Source organism: Buceros rhinoceros, unplaced genomic scaffold, assembly GCF_000710305.1.
Source record: "Buceros rhinoceros silvestris isolate BGI_N320 unplaced genomic scaffold, ASM71030v1 scaffold10581, whole genome shotgun sequence".
NCBI lineage: Eukaryota > Metazoa > Chordata > Aves > Bucerotiformes > Bucerotidae > Buceros > Buceros rhinoceros.
Window position 1 is genome coordinate 77,245 of NW_010392514.1, and position 15,905 is coordinate 93,149.

General features: G+C 37.1%; 1 protein-coding gene across 1 annotated transcript in view; it reads right to left on the bottom strand.

Moving 5' to 3' along the window:
- Positions 1–15,905, bottom strand: part of MMS22L (MMS22-like, DNA repair protein) — a gene marked incomplete at its 5' end in the record, with an annotated part of 67,517 nt that overhangs the window by 48,853 nt on the left and 2,759 nt on the right. Inside the window, 3 exons of the mRNA XM_010144515.1 lie at positions 8,774–9,283; positions 11,690–11,913; positions 12,340–12,459. Of these exons, the coding sequence (XP_010142817.1) occupies positions 8,774–9,283; positions 11,690–11,913; positions 12,340–12,459 (854 nt within the window). The remainder of the gene's footprint in view (positions 1–8,773; positions 9,284–11,689; positions 11,914–12,339; positions 12,460–15,905) is intronic.

Below are 15,905 nucleotides of genomic sequence, written 5' to 3' on the forward strand. Positions count from 1 at the left end.
CCAATAGAAATTAAGAAGTGTGAATACCACAAATCAAAATGAATGACAGGCTTCCAAAGTTAAATTTTATGGCAGGTTACAGTTTTGGTATGGTTTCTTCACCTTCTGATTTCACTGCATTTTTGTTCTGCAAGGAAAAGCACCACTGAGGAAACATCCTCACTACTAAGTCACCAGCCATATTGAGGGCTCCTTAATATCAAATCACAGAAACATAAATGAAGGGCAGGGAAGCATCTCAAGAGCCATTTAGAGAGTTCACCTCAGCAGTCTGGTAAGCTTAAAAAGACTACCCTCTGGCAGAGGTTTGTTTAATGTGCTGTCTAAAAAAGTAAGAAAAAAAATTCGATTCCACAAAGCTCCCACGCAGCCTGCCGAAGGGCTGACATCTGCAGCCTACTCTAAATAACTACGCTAAACTTCTGCTCCAGTTTCAGCCAATTCCTTCTTCACTGGCATGAAGAACAACAACTTGCCTTCTTTGCAACATCCTCTTACACACTGAGTAACTTCTAGTGTGTCTCCCCTCAACCTTCGCTACTAAAACAGTTCCCTCAAACTTCTACAAACTTCCTATTCTCAACATTCACTTTTGTGACTAATTTTCAAATTATTCATAAATGTTTTGTAAACTGACATATTAAGAACCGCGTGTGGAACAAAAGACAGAACAAGCAGCTCCTCTCATCTGCCTAAGTTTTATTAAAACATCCCACAATAATAATGTATTTTTTCTTAAGCAGAGTCACATTAAGTTCTGCTTCCTAGAGGCCTACAGGCTACGTACATGAGAGAAAGTCACTATTAAAAGCTGGCCAATAGATTTCAATCAAATGGCAAGTTTTCTTATAGCCACTATTGTCTTATAAATGCAAATAAATAAATATCCATGTAAACAGAGGTGAACACTTAAGTACCATATCCACCCCCCTCTCCCTTTTTAAGATACCAGGGAATCCACTTGAACTACCATTCACAACCAGTTTTGGTTTTCCTTCCCATGCCAGGCAGAAACTGTGCTCGTGCAAGGACAGAATACCGGACCTTGCAGCTATCTGTGCTGCGCAAGCAGCAAAGTCTACAAGTAAGGGCAGATGGTGTAACAACTATGGTAACTACCTCACTCTAACCAACCCCAGATGTGGCGATGCCCTTGCTTCCCTCACCTCATAGCACACACTACCTCTCCATACTTCAACAGTACAGATGCCACATCAAGCATTCCAGATGGTGTATTAGCATTCCTCCTTCCTAGTTTCTGTTGTTGGCCTTCACTATTTCCTCTTGCTCATGATTTTTTTTTTTCTTTCAGAATATCAAAGTAATTTTAAATTATGTTTCTGGAACACAGAGAAATACCTTATACTTTATGTCCACGTACAAACGCAGACAAACTCTGTAGCTCGTTTTCATCTACTAGTTGTGCTAAACAGATCCTCATTTTCAGTGATCTGAAGTTACACCATAAAACATTGATAATACTACGATAATACAAGTAACACTAAAGCCTCACATTAATTATGTTCTTTATGAAAATTTTCTCTCTCATTCCCATAGACTCACACCATTTTACAGAAAGATTGTTTGTACTTGTAAGCTTGCTGTTTTCTTTTCTTTTTGTCTTTTGTTATGATACCCAGAAACAAGTAAACTGGAAGTTGTATTGTGTCCCAAAAGAAAGTTCATCATGAGCAAAAGCATGCCAGGGGAAGAATAATCAAATAGCATATATCCAGAAAAACAGGAAACAGTAAACAGAAAGCACAGAATGTATTTAGATTCAGCCCTTCATTAAGTCATTGCTTTCATGAGGGCATCAAATTGCTTTTGCTAATGAGGTGGTCCCATAAATCCGTAGTAAGAGAAGCTGACGTGCGTAGGTTACAGCTGTGGGTAACAGAATTTGAAGGAAATTTGGAAACAAATTAAGCAAGAAGCTATTTATCATCACTGTACCTATTCTTACTCACTTTGCAAAGCACCAGAGATGGAGGTGGGGGGAACAAACCCCAAAATCTTGTTCTACTGAACTGAATCTTTCAGAACTGCATAAACCACTACAATCTCTGTTGTACTCCGCACCCTTGCTTTGCTTGGCTTTTGTTTTCTTCCATTAAGATAAGTATATTCCTGTGTTCAGTTAGCATAATGAAAAAAAACTGTTCAGAATTTTTTGTCCTCTTTAAAGGTCAACTTTCTTTAAAACACGCATGCACTTAAAAATTAAGTGTCCTCTCCAAGCTCACCTCTTTCACAAGAGCTACCAATGGAGAGAAGAGTACAAAGGGTAATGATTTGTGTGAAGCTCACACATGCACATGTATAGTTCAGTGCATATAGATGACTTGTCTAACCATTCTTGAAGATGACAGCAGCTTGCTATTGTCCCAAAACATACACTTGCTGTTTTATCAATCAAGTTTGTGATTCTCTGCTAAGAAAGCAGTCCAGAAACATACGGGAATATATAGGCAGAGACATAGAGTGTGCTTTCATATACTAGAGAGTCTGGGAATGTCATCCCGAGCCAGCTATCCATCTGGTTTCTCCATCCTTCTGTGCAGACTTGTCAGTAGGAGGCAGCATTGACTCTGACAGCAGCAGCTCTGCACCACAAAGTAGTTGGGAGCTAGCTTCATTCTTCTGTCATTATATAAGCAAGATGACACTGTTCTCTAATCCAGCCAAAGCTGATAAGTACCATCAACCTGTCACTTCCTACATTTCAAATTCTAACATTGCAGCATCAAAGAGTTTTTACATTTCGATTTCTTTTGCTGGCAGCGGTCGGTAGCCTCTCATTCTCCCACGGTGTTCTAATGCAGCATTTGCACACCGGGGTTACTCCCAGCCTGAATAGCAGGTCATCCCCTACTCACTGAGCTCATCTGCGGCCCATGTGCTAGGCAATTTAGATCCAATCAGCCCTTATTTAGCTCAAGAGTAATGAGCAGCATAGTGACACAGACTTAAGCCTGACCCTCAGGACACTGCTCATCAAGCAGTAAAACTGTGACAAAATCATTCATCTTCCACCCGCTGGCAAGAAATAATACTCGCACTCACTGTATTACTTTTTCAAGATATAGGAAAAAAAAGTTCTGAATTTTCATGATGTGAGACATTAATTTGCAGAAAGCTGAATTCCCTTAAACCCCCCTGTTGCTATGAGCTCACCAGGGGGAAATAGGCCTTAGGAGACTGAAATGGTATAAAGAAAATTGCTTCAGCTTTCTGTTCATTTTAAATAAGCCTTAAATCTGACAAGAGATATCCTAAAGAGAGAAGAAATATATATCTTGTAAGGTAATGAAGAAACAATCAAAATTAAGAGATTAGAAGGCTACTTGCATATAATGGTTCCATTGGTAAAAGTATTTCTTTGTTTAAAATCCACGACAAAACCAAAAAAATTCATATGAAAAGCCTTTCTCAGACCTTGTGTGAAGAATAAAAGAAGGAAAACTGAGAGGAAAGTTTATTTGGGGAAAACAGTTCCAAAAGTGAGACACTTCCATCAGAAAACAAATCTGCGCTTTTTGTCCTTCAGGGAGCACGTACTTTTCTAAACAACTGCAGGATCTCGGTACACCTGGATATGACTTTACTATCTTTTTTTTGTGGATTTATTATTTCACAACAGTAAGTCCTGTACTGCTGTCAAGTAGGCCACGGAAAGCTTATGTGGATTAATTTTGGGTAGATAAAATGAATACAATGGATAAAACACAGAAAAGTGTTTCAATCTGTAGCACAGGGGACAGAGCTGTGTACCCTCACGATTGATGTCTAAGTACTAGATTTTAATATCTTAACCTTCAGGTATCTACCAAGACTGGCTTTGTTTGGGCATCAACTATCAGCAGGTCCTTTGCTTTTGTTCTTTCAGTTCTTCTTAATGTCCTTCTAGAACAGAACAGGATTTTTTATTTGCAAGAGACCTACAATGATCATCTAGTCCAACTGTCTGAGCAATTCAGGGCTGACCAAGTTGAAGCATGTTAAGGGCACTGTCCAAACGCCTCTTAAACACTAACCGTTATGGGGCATCAACCACCTCTTAGGAAGCCTATTCCAGTGTGTGACCACCCTCTTGGTAAAGAAATGCTTCCTAATGTCCAGTCTAAACCTCCCCTGGCACAGCTTTGAGCCATTCTCATGCATCCTGTCACTGGCTAACAGGGAGAGGAGGTCAGCATCTCCCTTTCCACTTCACCTCTCAGAATGTTGTAGACAGCAATGAGGTTGCCCCTCAGCCTCCTTTTCTCCAAACTAGACAAGCCCAAAGACAAAAAAACCTCCAAAAACCAAAACAAAAAAACCCCTCAAATTCCACATAAAGTTGAAGGAAGAGAAATTCAATTTTAATTACCAGAGCCACACCTTAAGGCAACAACTGTAGTTAAGAACACATCCAGTATTCCCACAGAAGATGGTAATAGATTACCCTTTAGGATTTAGACAGAGAAAACCTCAAACTGCTGCTATATTCTAAATCAGTGCTTGCCTCCCATGCTCTAAAGCATTTAGAGACTAGATTTTCTTTATACATTAATACCTCAGTTTTATTAATGGAATAACAGAACTTTAGAAAGCCCTAAAAACACTTCAAACCATAGGTCAAGTAAGGGCAAGCACACTTGCTCCCCAAGCATAAGATCTACATTGTGAAATCAAAAAGGAAGTATTTCTTGCCTTTTTCCATACTGGTAAACAAAGTTCATAGTAACTTTTAACGACTTTCTAACGGTCTTTCATTAAAGCCGGGGAGATCTTAGAGCCAAAGTGAGGTATTCCGACTCTCAGTTCAACGGTTTAGTCACAGAGTGCCCTCTGTGCTTATCAGGACATCACAGCTGGTATCTCTAAATATACTCATGGGATGCGATAGGTAAAAGAAGATTCATGCTCTTCTAAACTTTTTTGGATACAGTTTTTCAGAAGGTCAACATTATAAAATACATTTTACAAAGACTAACACTAAAACCCCTGAGGGGTAAGAAAAGGAGGGAGGAGGGAGAACCTTTCTATTCTCCTCCTGAGCTTATCTGCTGACTTACATGGTAACCGAGAGGGGGAGAGAGACTTCTGTTGGTCTCGGAAAGCTTCCCACAGGCTGTTTTGATGGCAAGTATAACACACACCAAAAAAATTACAAATGACTATACATTTCCATAGCAAAGATATACTGGATAATCCATTCTTATCGTGATTTCTCTCACAACCTCAAGGCTAGACACACTCTAACAGATAGGAACACCCAGTTCTGCTGTTATCCATGGCCCAATTATTAATGTAACTTCTAATTAGAGACAGGTTTACCTGATTAGTATTCCTGTAGAGCTTATGAAATTTACACACTGAAATTTTCATTAACTTTTCACATCCTTCAACACTGGCAGAATGGTATAAACGGACATAAATACGCAGGAATTGTTTTAAAAATAAGATTACCATTTATTATATTATTAGGTATGTGGTACTTCTCATTTCTCTTTTGGGAATCTGTGGCAATTCTCCCTGAAACTAGGCAAAGATGTTTGGAGTACAGCAGTGATTTTACACCTGGGCATGTACTTGCATTTTATAATCCTCTAACTCAGTGCTAATACCTAGAAAACCCAAATGACAGAATGATGATAATGAGAGAAAGCTCGTGTCAGAGCAATATCTGATTACAATAAAAGACATATTAACATGTTTCAAGCACTTCTTTTAAGAATAACATATTGCAATGCCAGAACCTACTGTTTCCAGGCACTCAGCAGATTTCTCTGAGCCTGTGTCCATTTTTATAGTGAGTTTTGTCAAATCCATTAAATGCCTCTATTTTTATTAACCTAGAGTTTCTTTTTGTGCCATGAGGCCCTCAGGATGGGAAGTGCTAGAGATCAGGAACAAATGAAAGCACACATGTGCAAGCATCCTGCATTTACCTTTCATTAACAAAGAAAAAAAGAAATCAGGATTCTAGAACACTGCTTAAAGACAAAAACAAAAAATAAAGAAAAAAACTTATGTCTTGATTGCTCCAAGTAAACATAGGAAGGAAGTGTTTTGCATTTTTATTTTGGTGAGTTTCTCAATTGTTTACTGTTTAATTTATATATGTTTTTAAATTAATGTTTTAAATATGATTATTTTATTAAAATAATCTTACACTTCATACTGTATCTCACTAAGATCATCAAATACTTGGAAGAAGTGCCAGCAAGTAGGATCTTGTTTCCAATTATCCATTTACCACATATAAAAAACTAATAAAAATTAGTTCTCCTGCCAAGTCATAGTTCTATTTAAATACATGGACACCAAAATAATCACAATAACAATAATAAAAAATGTTTTAAAAAAAGGTTATTTAAAACAGTCTAAGCATAAGTAAATACAAGAATCAAAAGCTACTGGTATGTTTCTAGCAGACAAGAAAAACTAAAGAAAAACCAGGAAAGGGTTACTTTGAAACACAGGACTGTAAAAATGGTGAAGGTGTGGGTCTCTTTTCAGATGCCTTTTAAGAAAAAGAAAGGAAGAAAACAAGCGTACTTTCAAAACCTTGTATGCCAAGTTTTACCCCAGAGCAAGTTTTCATTCCTGTGTTACAAACCCTTGAAAATAAAGGTTTATAATGGAAATGCTGACAGACCCTTAACCATAGCAGCATGAATAGCTATAATTAAAGAAGAGCTTTTGGCTACCCCTCACTCTCCAAATGAAAGATTGCCAGTTTTACAGTATCCTCAAATAAAAGCAACTGGGAAGCCTGGATTGCGATTCTAGCAATCCAACAAGATATGTTAAAGGGGACTGCTAAAACTGTTTGACATTTTAAGCTTTAAATACTGAGGCATTTAGTTAATGTAACCAAGTCAGTATTTTCATAATGCTACTTAATCAGCAATAAAGAATGCTCCTGTGAGCCATCATCTGGGGTTAGCAGAAAGTGGCACATGAAGTTATTATTTCCTAACAGCCTAGAGGGAGCTGCTTCTCTCTTTAATCAGTGATCTCACTTCCTTCCTACCTGTAAATTCCCTGTCACACAGCTATGAAATTATTAAGAGTGCGGTGTATGGGAAAATTACATTTTTTTTAAGGCCTACTATCTTGTGTCTGCCTGGCTTTTAAAAACAGGCAAGAGAACGGCATTAAACCATTTCACAGTTTTCCAAATTTGGAGACGGATGAGGCCTGATCAGTCTGGTAAGCCAATTACATCTGGTTGGCACAAAATCATCCAAATTTTCTGAACCAAGAAAGTGGTTTCAGTCTTGTTTTACTTGTATGGCAACAGAGGACGATTTTCAGTGAGCCTGTCAAAGTGGGAGAGAGGACCAGTAACGTTTTCCCGTTCCCTACAACCTGAAGATTGAAGTGTTTTATCAAGGAATTAAGCTTCTCTGTATATGGGATAAATAGGTAGGTAACAGTAGCCAAATTTATAAATACAGAAGCGGAAATAAAGAACTGTTTTTAAAAAGGCTCTAATAATCTCTCATGCCAATTAGTATTTGAGCATGTCAGTAATTCAAATATTTCAGCAGACATGCTTTTTGTAAAAAAAAAAAAGTATGAATACTGACCTATACCTTGTCTGTGATGACCTAAGAAGTCAGTAATGAACTTCTAGACCCTCCTCTCTCTGTTATAAGAGGACCAGATAAACCTCAGTTCTTGAAAGCTTTGAAATAACCCCAAGTTACAAAATAGGCAGCTTTTTCAGTCTCGAATGTCTCTCTATTTCATCTTTAAAAAACAGCACAACAAATGCTATGTATTAGCTAATGGAGAAAATGTCAAAGTATTTTTGAAGCCTCCAATTTATTCCAGTAAATACATTCAGTTGAACTGAAATAATAAATAATAAATCAACTAAACTTAGTTTCGTGCTTCATCTTTTTTCAAAAGACTGCCTGAAAAAGAGTTGTCTTTGGATGTATAAGTTATTGACAGCTGCAGTCAAACTACTAGACAAAAACAAAGAACCTAGTTAAAGAGAGATCTTGCATATGGGCCTCCCTATTTCTATTACACTCTCTTCCCTAGCTCTTTCCACATATATCTGTCTTGCACATTTGAAGTAATGGCAGATCAATAGCTGCCTCTTAATATCTTATTAAAAAAACCACTGTTTGGGCTTCAAACTGGAGAACTAGTTCTCAAAGGCATCAGTAGACAAAAATATGGTTACTGAAGGGCATTGTGGATGTTGAAAGCTGAACGAGTATATCAAAGCAAAACTGCTTTAAAGTGGCAAAACATGATTTCCTTCTTTGTATTGAACCCCAGACAAGTATTTAAATCTGTACAACTGTTGTATTTGATTGCAACATTGGAGAAAGAGATAGGAAATAGAATTAAGAGTCTGAAAAACAGATCAGATTCACTGAAGGAAAAAAAAAACCACAAACACTGAACCCCACTAAGTTCAGTAATTTAGTACAGATGATAATTGTGAAATTTCCTGTGCCAAAAGAAAAATGCTTTTGTCTGAAATAGTAGCAACTGGATGACTTTCTACAGGGTCACTAATTTGTAAAAAAATATCAGGGATGTCAAACCTAATGTCTGAAATAGTAAGGAAATATTTCTAAGACTCTAAATGCAGTGAGGTATTGGCGTATTTTGAAATTTAATGTATCATTCACAGTCCTCCAGAGATTTCTCTTTCCTTTTACTCTATTGCAGTAAGAAATTAATATACACTACAGTTTAACCTAAAACACAAAAACAACATGCTAGTCTGTATCCACAATTTAACTAAACAACTTACCGAAGTCTGGCTAGAACAACCTGAAGAAAATTGAGGACCATACTCAGTTCAGCTCCTCGACAAGCAGGCAGCAGCATAGTAAAGCCATCATTTAGCAACTTTTCCTCAGAAAGGCTCAAGTAGCAGCTGGTCTCGAACACTTCCTGGACACCATCAATGTAGGTTGAAAGCAGAGTCCAGAGATTTTGTTTCTGTGTGTAGTCATTTTTGCTTACTAAAAACTCCTTTGCCTTCTCATGGAAAGCATTTGAGACCTTCTCTGCTAGGACACTGATATCCATGTTCTTCTCAACGTAAATTAAAATGAAAGCAAAATGACCTCTCCAGATGAGAGCTCTCTGAGACATAGTGACAGAGGCTGAAGTCAGGAAACCCAAAAGATCCAACACACGACTCACTATATCTTCTGTCTCCGCAACAACTGCCAGCATGAGAAACAGGTTAAAAAAGTTCTGCAGTCCCACTTCTGTCAGCTCCTGCATTCTTCTCCGATGGAACTTGGAATAAATTCTACATTAAAAAAAAACAAAAAGAAAACAGGGAAGTTTCTTGAAGGATGCAATTTTCTGTCTGCTTGATAGACTAAAATTGTACTTTTATGCTTTTAGTTTGCAGATATCCTCTTCCAAAAACCTCTTCCAATACTCTTTTGGCTACTGGAACAAACATGCTATTTCATTTTCTGCTCTTAATACAAGGTACATGTTAAGAGTTTTCAACCCTGGGTACAGCCTAACCCTTCTCTCTTATCCAGCATCTAGTACAAAGTTGAGCACAATGTTGTTAGCAGACTTCCTCCACTTTGTCTGCAATGGGTGTCCTCCACACCATGCCCTGACATCAGTCAAATTTAGGCCAAAATTGGAAGGCCAAAAGGAAGTTGTCAAGTGGTGTGTTTTTGCAACAGCAAAACAATTCCTGTACTCTAACTTCCCTAGAAACTTCTTTATTCCCATGTAGCACAAAAAAAATAAAAAATAAAGATCAAGGACCCTTCTTCCTTTAGCTACTGATTTCTGTTCTTATGCTATACTGCCACAGCTGCTGTGATCAAAGGCTTATCTACCTACCCATTGCTGCAGTAAAGGAATAGGAAGATTTGTGATGGAAAGCTCCTTTTCTCCACAGTGCTTCGCAGTCTGTACCAACCCATATTGCACAACCGGACTACAAGTTTGGGAGAAAACAGGGAAACAGAGGCTTTTGGGAGAGAAACCTCTCTCCAGGAGAAAGATGTTAAGAAATTTTAAGCATTATTGCATACGTGACAGTGCTCAGGTCATATGTAGCTGAGGGTGAGAAGCACTGCTATTTTGCAGCTTTAAAGCAGTCGACAAAAAGCAGAAAGCTTTTACATAAATGTCTTTTCTGTGACCTTTGCTCAGGTCTGGACTTTTAAATAAATGTCATCATTCCTACGACAGACGAACAAGATGCCCATGGCCTGCTTAACTTTTTGACTTGTGTGTCTAAAACCTTGATTATATCCTTCACCTTAAATTTAAACTAAGTTCCACATACAGTACTTCAACTTCCGTAAATGCTGTTTTCCTATTCTGTCACCTGGAAAAATAGTTGGAAATGGTGCTGAGGTTATCAAATCTAGCCACCAAATATTATGGCAAATCCAATTAATGTTGTTTAGTAGTAAATTACTACTGACAGGCATTTACGTTCTTCATGCATCAATTAATGCTTGGTTAGCTGCTGAAAACAAGAGTTCATCCCAAAATCATAGCTGAAGGCTGTTAAAATTTGCTACTTGTGTAATTGATTTATTCAAGGTAGAAATGATGAATACTGGTTGAGCAGACTGACACAGTGTGTTGTGTATTATTATTCCCCTTCCTAAATCAGGGAAAGTAACAAGCTATAACAGCAAGAAAATATAGTATAATTTGTTTTTAGTAAAAATGGAGCAGGCTAATTAAAATTACTAAACTAAAGCAAGACACTGATTCAGCATCCAACAATGTATGTTTCTATGCAGCTTGTAGCAATTTTTAGACCCAAACTTTACTGACTGAAACAACTTGTGAAGTGTACACACATTAGGTATATTTTCCCTTTATGATAGCCAAGATAACCTTTCTTTCTTGGAAGAAACCTACCACATAATTTTGTAAGGTGTGCATACACATGTGCATTTTTCATATGCTTACTGTTTGCATACAAAGAAGAATTTATTAACTACCTAATAACATTCTAATTAATTTTATTAATACTCAATAAAATATTTTTTTAAAAAACCCCAAATTCTAAGTCTTCTATATTAACTGAAAATCAGAACACTAAGTACAATCTCATTATTATAATAAAAGTTTAAAGAATTAAGTGTGTATATAGAACATCAGGGTTTTTATTTAGAGCATATATACTTTATGCTTTACTATACCATGGACTACACCTCTTAACTAGCACGTTTCAAAATTAAATGAAAAATTAAAACCCTTACAAAAAAAAAATATTGTGAGAAATTTTGGAAACCATGGAAATATAAATGAAATTGCAAGCCTAGAAAGAGCCAGTCTGCACATTCTTGGACAACACATGGCTTGCAGGCAGCTCAAACAGAATTTCTATGCTTTAATTACATCACCTGTCTGGCAGTTTGGCTGTACCACTGCATAGGTTGCAGTGTACCAAATTCCTGGCCTAGGACAAAGTAAATAAACACAGGCTATGGATGCCAAGGTGATTCTTGGACAAGCTCTCGGACCCTGTCACAGCCTCAGCTGGCAACAGAAACTTCAGGGAACAAGTGCATTCTTCAAATTATAAATCACCCTGGCTCCTTCATCTCCTTTACTTTCTCATGAGCACCATGTCCCCACCTTGCTTTGGTACGTTACTGGAAGGGCCATGCAGTCTGACTACACCTGTTACAACATGAGAAAAATGAAATAGCGGCCATACCGTCCTTTAATTTGTTTCCAAGGATGCACGCCACTGTTCTCTGCTTCCTTCATCATCCGTGCCAAAATGCTGAGAAAAATGAAGTAACTGTTGCTGGACTTGTACAGAGCAGGGACCTGCTGTTCACAACAGCAACTTTTCACCAACTCAAGCATTGACAAAGAAGTTTTACTAACATATGCCAGACCCTTCAGACCAAGCCAAGGAACAGCAAAGCAACTGTTCTAAAATAATAAAGGAAAGCAGAAAAGATTGTAAGTAACAATAAGCACTAACATTCCAAAGGCAGTAAGATGCAATCTTCCACACAAACAAAAGGCTATGTTCCTACCAGAACTCAAAAAATAAAGATTCATTGTATTAATGTGCAAAATGTTTTTACAAGCTCTTAAAAATCGGTAGTCTTGATGAAAAGTAACAGTAAAAATATATTGCAATTCATTCAATTGTGACATAATGTAACGGACCATAGCGTATATTTAAATCTGATTCCTTCAATAAACACAGCAAATTTAGGAGTAGTGCCATTGACTAATCAGTTTTACAAAACTATAGCAATCAAGCTTGGCTAGAAGAGAATAGGAGTTAATTGTTAAAAATTGAGGACTGTCGACATGTAATTTTATATTTTAATACATTCACCTACTTACCAGGTTCTTGCTGTAATAATCCCAGAGTATGGTGACAATAGATAGGTTCAAGTCCCAGAAACTACACAAAGTCAAACAGCACTGAAGATGCATTCGTAAGTGTTCCTCCAGCACAACAGTCTTGAAAAGGGAGTAAGAAATTTATTGCAAGAGGACAGCATCACCTTGTCTACACATAAATCCAGTACTACCAGACTTTTAAGAATAATTTCCTAATGTAAAAATAATTTTAATTATAAATAAATTGAATAAATGCATCTGCTAATATGAGCAATGAACTAGAAGATAAAAGCTGACAACTGCAGGCCAGCCAACATACTAGCTCATCATGCACCATTTCATGCGTCTGTAGAGTTGTAGACACATTAAGGTATCAGACAACTCAATATTGTGAGCCTGACTTGAAACACATCCAGAACGTCACTAAATGGGGCATTACCTATACTGAATTCATGAGTCACCTGAAGACTTAAACCCTTCTGTCCTCTAAGACCAAAGGCAAGCTCATTCACCAAGGACACAGAGGGAAGATGGAACTGAGAGCTCATGTTTCTCTTTATAATATTCCAAACAAGAGGATCTTTTCTTCCTGAATCATGTTCCTTCTCAAACCTCTGCAACATGGTTATACTGCTAACACCCCAGACAACTCTAAATCGAAGGCACTAAACACAGGGGAGGGGCAAAGGACCAGACCAAAAAAATTCCTACTCTGTACCGCATTTTGCATATTCATCAGTTCCAAATTTTGCACACAAAAGGAAGCAGGCTTATGGGAAAGAAAATAAGAACTCCAAACAAGCTGAACACAGTGAAGCACTAGGGTTGTAATTGTGGGATACTGAGAGTGGGATTCCAGCTTTTGATATCAGCAATAACTAGACTTGCATTGGAACTAGTATATTAGGAGCTTCGTGTTCAGACTGAAATCACATTTGCTCCAGCCTATTTTAGACGTGTATTTTAGGACAGTAAGTCCTGGAAAGGCCTTATTCTCTCCAGTGAGTATAAAACCAGCTTCCATGTAGTTTTCTTAAAGGAAGACTTTTACACATCCAAGTAATTTAGATACACAAGTAATTTAGTATATTTCAAGTACTATTAAATAAGTAATTTAGAGCACACATTAAGTCTAACACATCTCTGGGATAGTAGGGAACTTGTTCTATGAAAAGAGAAACCCCGACCTACTTCTAGCTTTCAAATACATCACAACGCTATACATGCCTGGAACTTCTAACAGCATAGAATAGGTTAAAAAGGAATAAAAGAGGTAGGGAAAATAAAGAAGATAAAGTATGAGTTTTATAACTCGAAATCATAGGCCCAGGAAGGGGAGCGAAGGAAAACATGCCTCAGAAAAATAAAAGGAATTAGCCCCTTCAGTTCCAATTACAGTCCTAGATCCTGAATTCTGTCCCAAGTTCACCCAGCTCAGAAAACACTTAAATAAAAAAAAAAAAAAAATCATTGGTGCCAGGTGATGGAAAAAGATGGCATTAGGTTGTAGTGGGTTTTGTTTGTTTGGGGGTTGGTTGCTGTTTTAAAATAGTCTTTCATTAAGTTACTGGAAGAGAAGGACTTCTGCTCTTACCCACAATGCTACTTCTTATGGCTTACTATCTCTTAGAGCTGCTTTTTATCCTTTTCTCAGTGCCACACGTGGAAAACATTTGCTACACTTTAACATATCACTGTAAACAATTACACTAATCATCTACAATAACTTCTAATCATGTCTGCCTTCTCATGAACGATTAATGTAGGGTATATGGCTTCTAAAGTGGTATATTTCTGAAACATCTTGGAAATTGAAAAGGCATTTTCAGTTCTCATAGAAAATTATACATTCAAGACATTACGTACACCAACATACAAACCCCACTTAAATAGGAAAGAAAATCTTCAAAAAGACTCATTAAATGATGTATAAAATAATAGCTCAAATATAATAAAAATACCTACAAATGAAAGGTAATCCTAAAGTACTGTCTTTATATATGACATAACTGCAAGTATTAAATCAGTAGTCTTCCCCAAATAACAATCTTATGCAAAAAAAGCACGGGACAGAACCACAACCATTTTCAACAGCTGCTAATTTTTTTTAATGAATAAAAGCAAGAGTCTTGATATAAAACAAAAAAAAACCTGTGGGTGAACAGATCTATTTTTCTAGAGAGATCTAATCAGTTACAAAGTATCTAAAAAAACAAACCAAACCAAAACACATACTGTTCAGAAAGAGAATTCTTAGTCTTGAAGCTGTAATTTGTGCATAGGACTATGTTCAGGATCTAATTCAACAAACAATGACTGCTTCAGTTAAACCAATTCAGCAACAAACCTGATATTGTGAGCAGCTTTGATTCCAACCATTTTTTATCTGTCCAACAACAGTTTTAGAACAGTTTCCAAAACTGAAATACTACTGAAGGCTTTATCTCAAATTTAATATGAAAGACTTCTCCAGACTTCAAATATCCCTGGGATTAATGGATTCTCTCATTGCTCTTTTGCTTAAAATGGTCTCTTGCACTGCTGGAAACACTATCAGAACTCTTGCAGTAGTCAGCTTTTAATTTATCGCAGAAGGGAGGAACACCAGATACTATCAAAATGATAGTACTATCTAAACACAACATTTTTCTCATATGACCTCCTACTGCAGTAACAAAATTGGTTTCCTAGAACTCCAACGAATACTTCTGTATCTCTTTTAGAGTAGAATTAAACAAACAAACAAAAAATACAGTGAAGTTATAAGAAAATTGAAGCAGAAATGAAACAACATGAAGCGTTGTCTCATTTTCTGAAATAAGAGAAGGCTAATAAGACAGACTGCTATTAGTTCTTAGAAACAAAAAAGCTTTTGATTCTCACTTACATTAAAACTCTGTACACACAAATTCATCTTATACTGACAATCCATAAATTTAGTCAGTTTGATGTTGCCTGGTATACAAAACCAGCTGTGTTAATATTCCTAGTACAATAATTTTCATTTTGTAGAACAAATAGAATTGTAAACCAGCTCCACTTTTGTCATTAGCCTAGTAACAGAAATCCAAATTACAACAGAAGTAGGGAATATATCATAAAACCAGTTTCTTCCTAAGTGTCCTTTCTTGTGATACAGATGGGAAATATTTCACACAAGCAATTGTCTTCAATCCTATCCATCAATAATTAAAAAAGAGAGCAGTTTCTGGCTGTGACATTCACCAGTCCGTCAACTGTTTGAAGCTGAAAGGATACATCCAAGGAAGCAGCACTCGACACTTGGCCAGGTATCCATTACTGCTCCTGTATTTATTTACAGCTCGCAAATAGAGTATTTTTGTTTCCTGTCTCCACTGGTCCCCTAAACTGAACAGCACCTTCACATCTTTTCCTTGCTCAGAAGCAGGCTAACTACAACCTTATAAAGAAGGAATTCTTACCTGGAGACAGTGCACAGCAGCACCCCTCTACCACCTTCACCTGGACGCGGGACACCTTCCTCAGGAAGTCTTTATCACCCCCAATATCAGGAATATGCTGAATGAAGGAGCCTTAGACTTCCT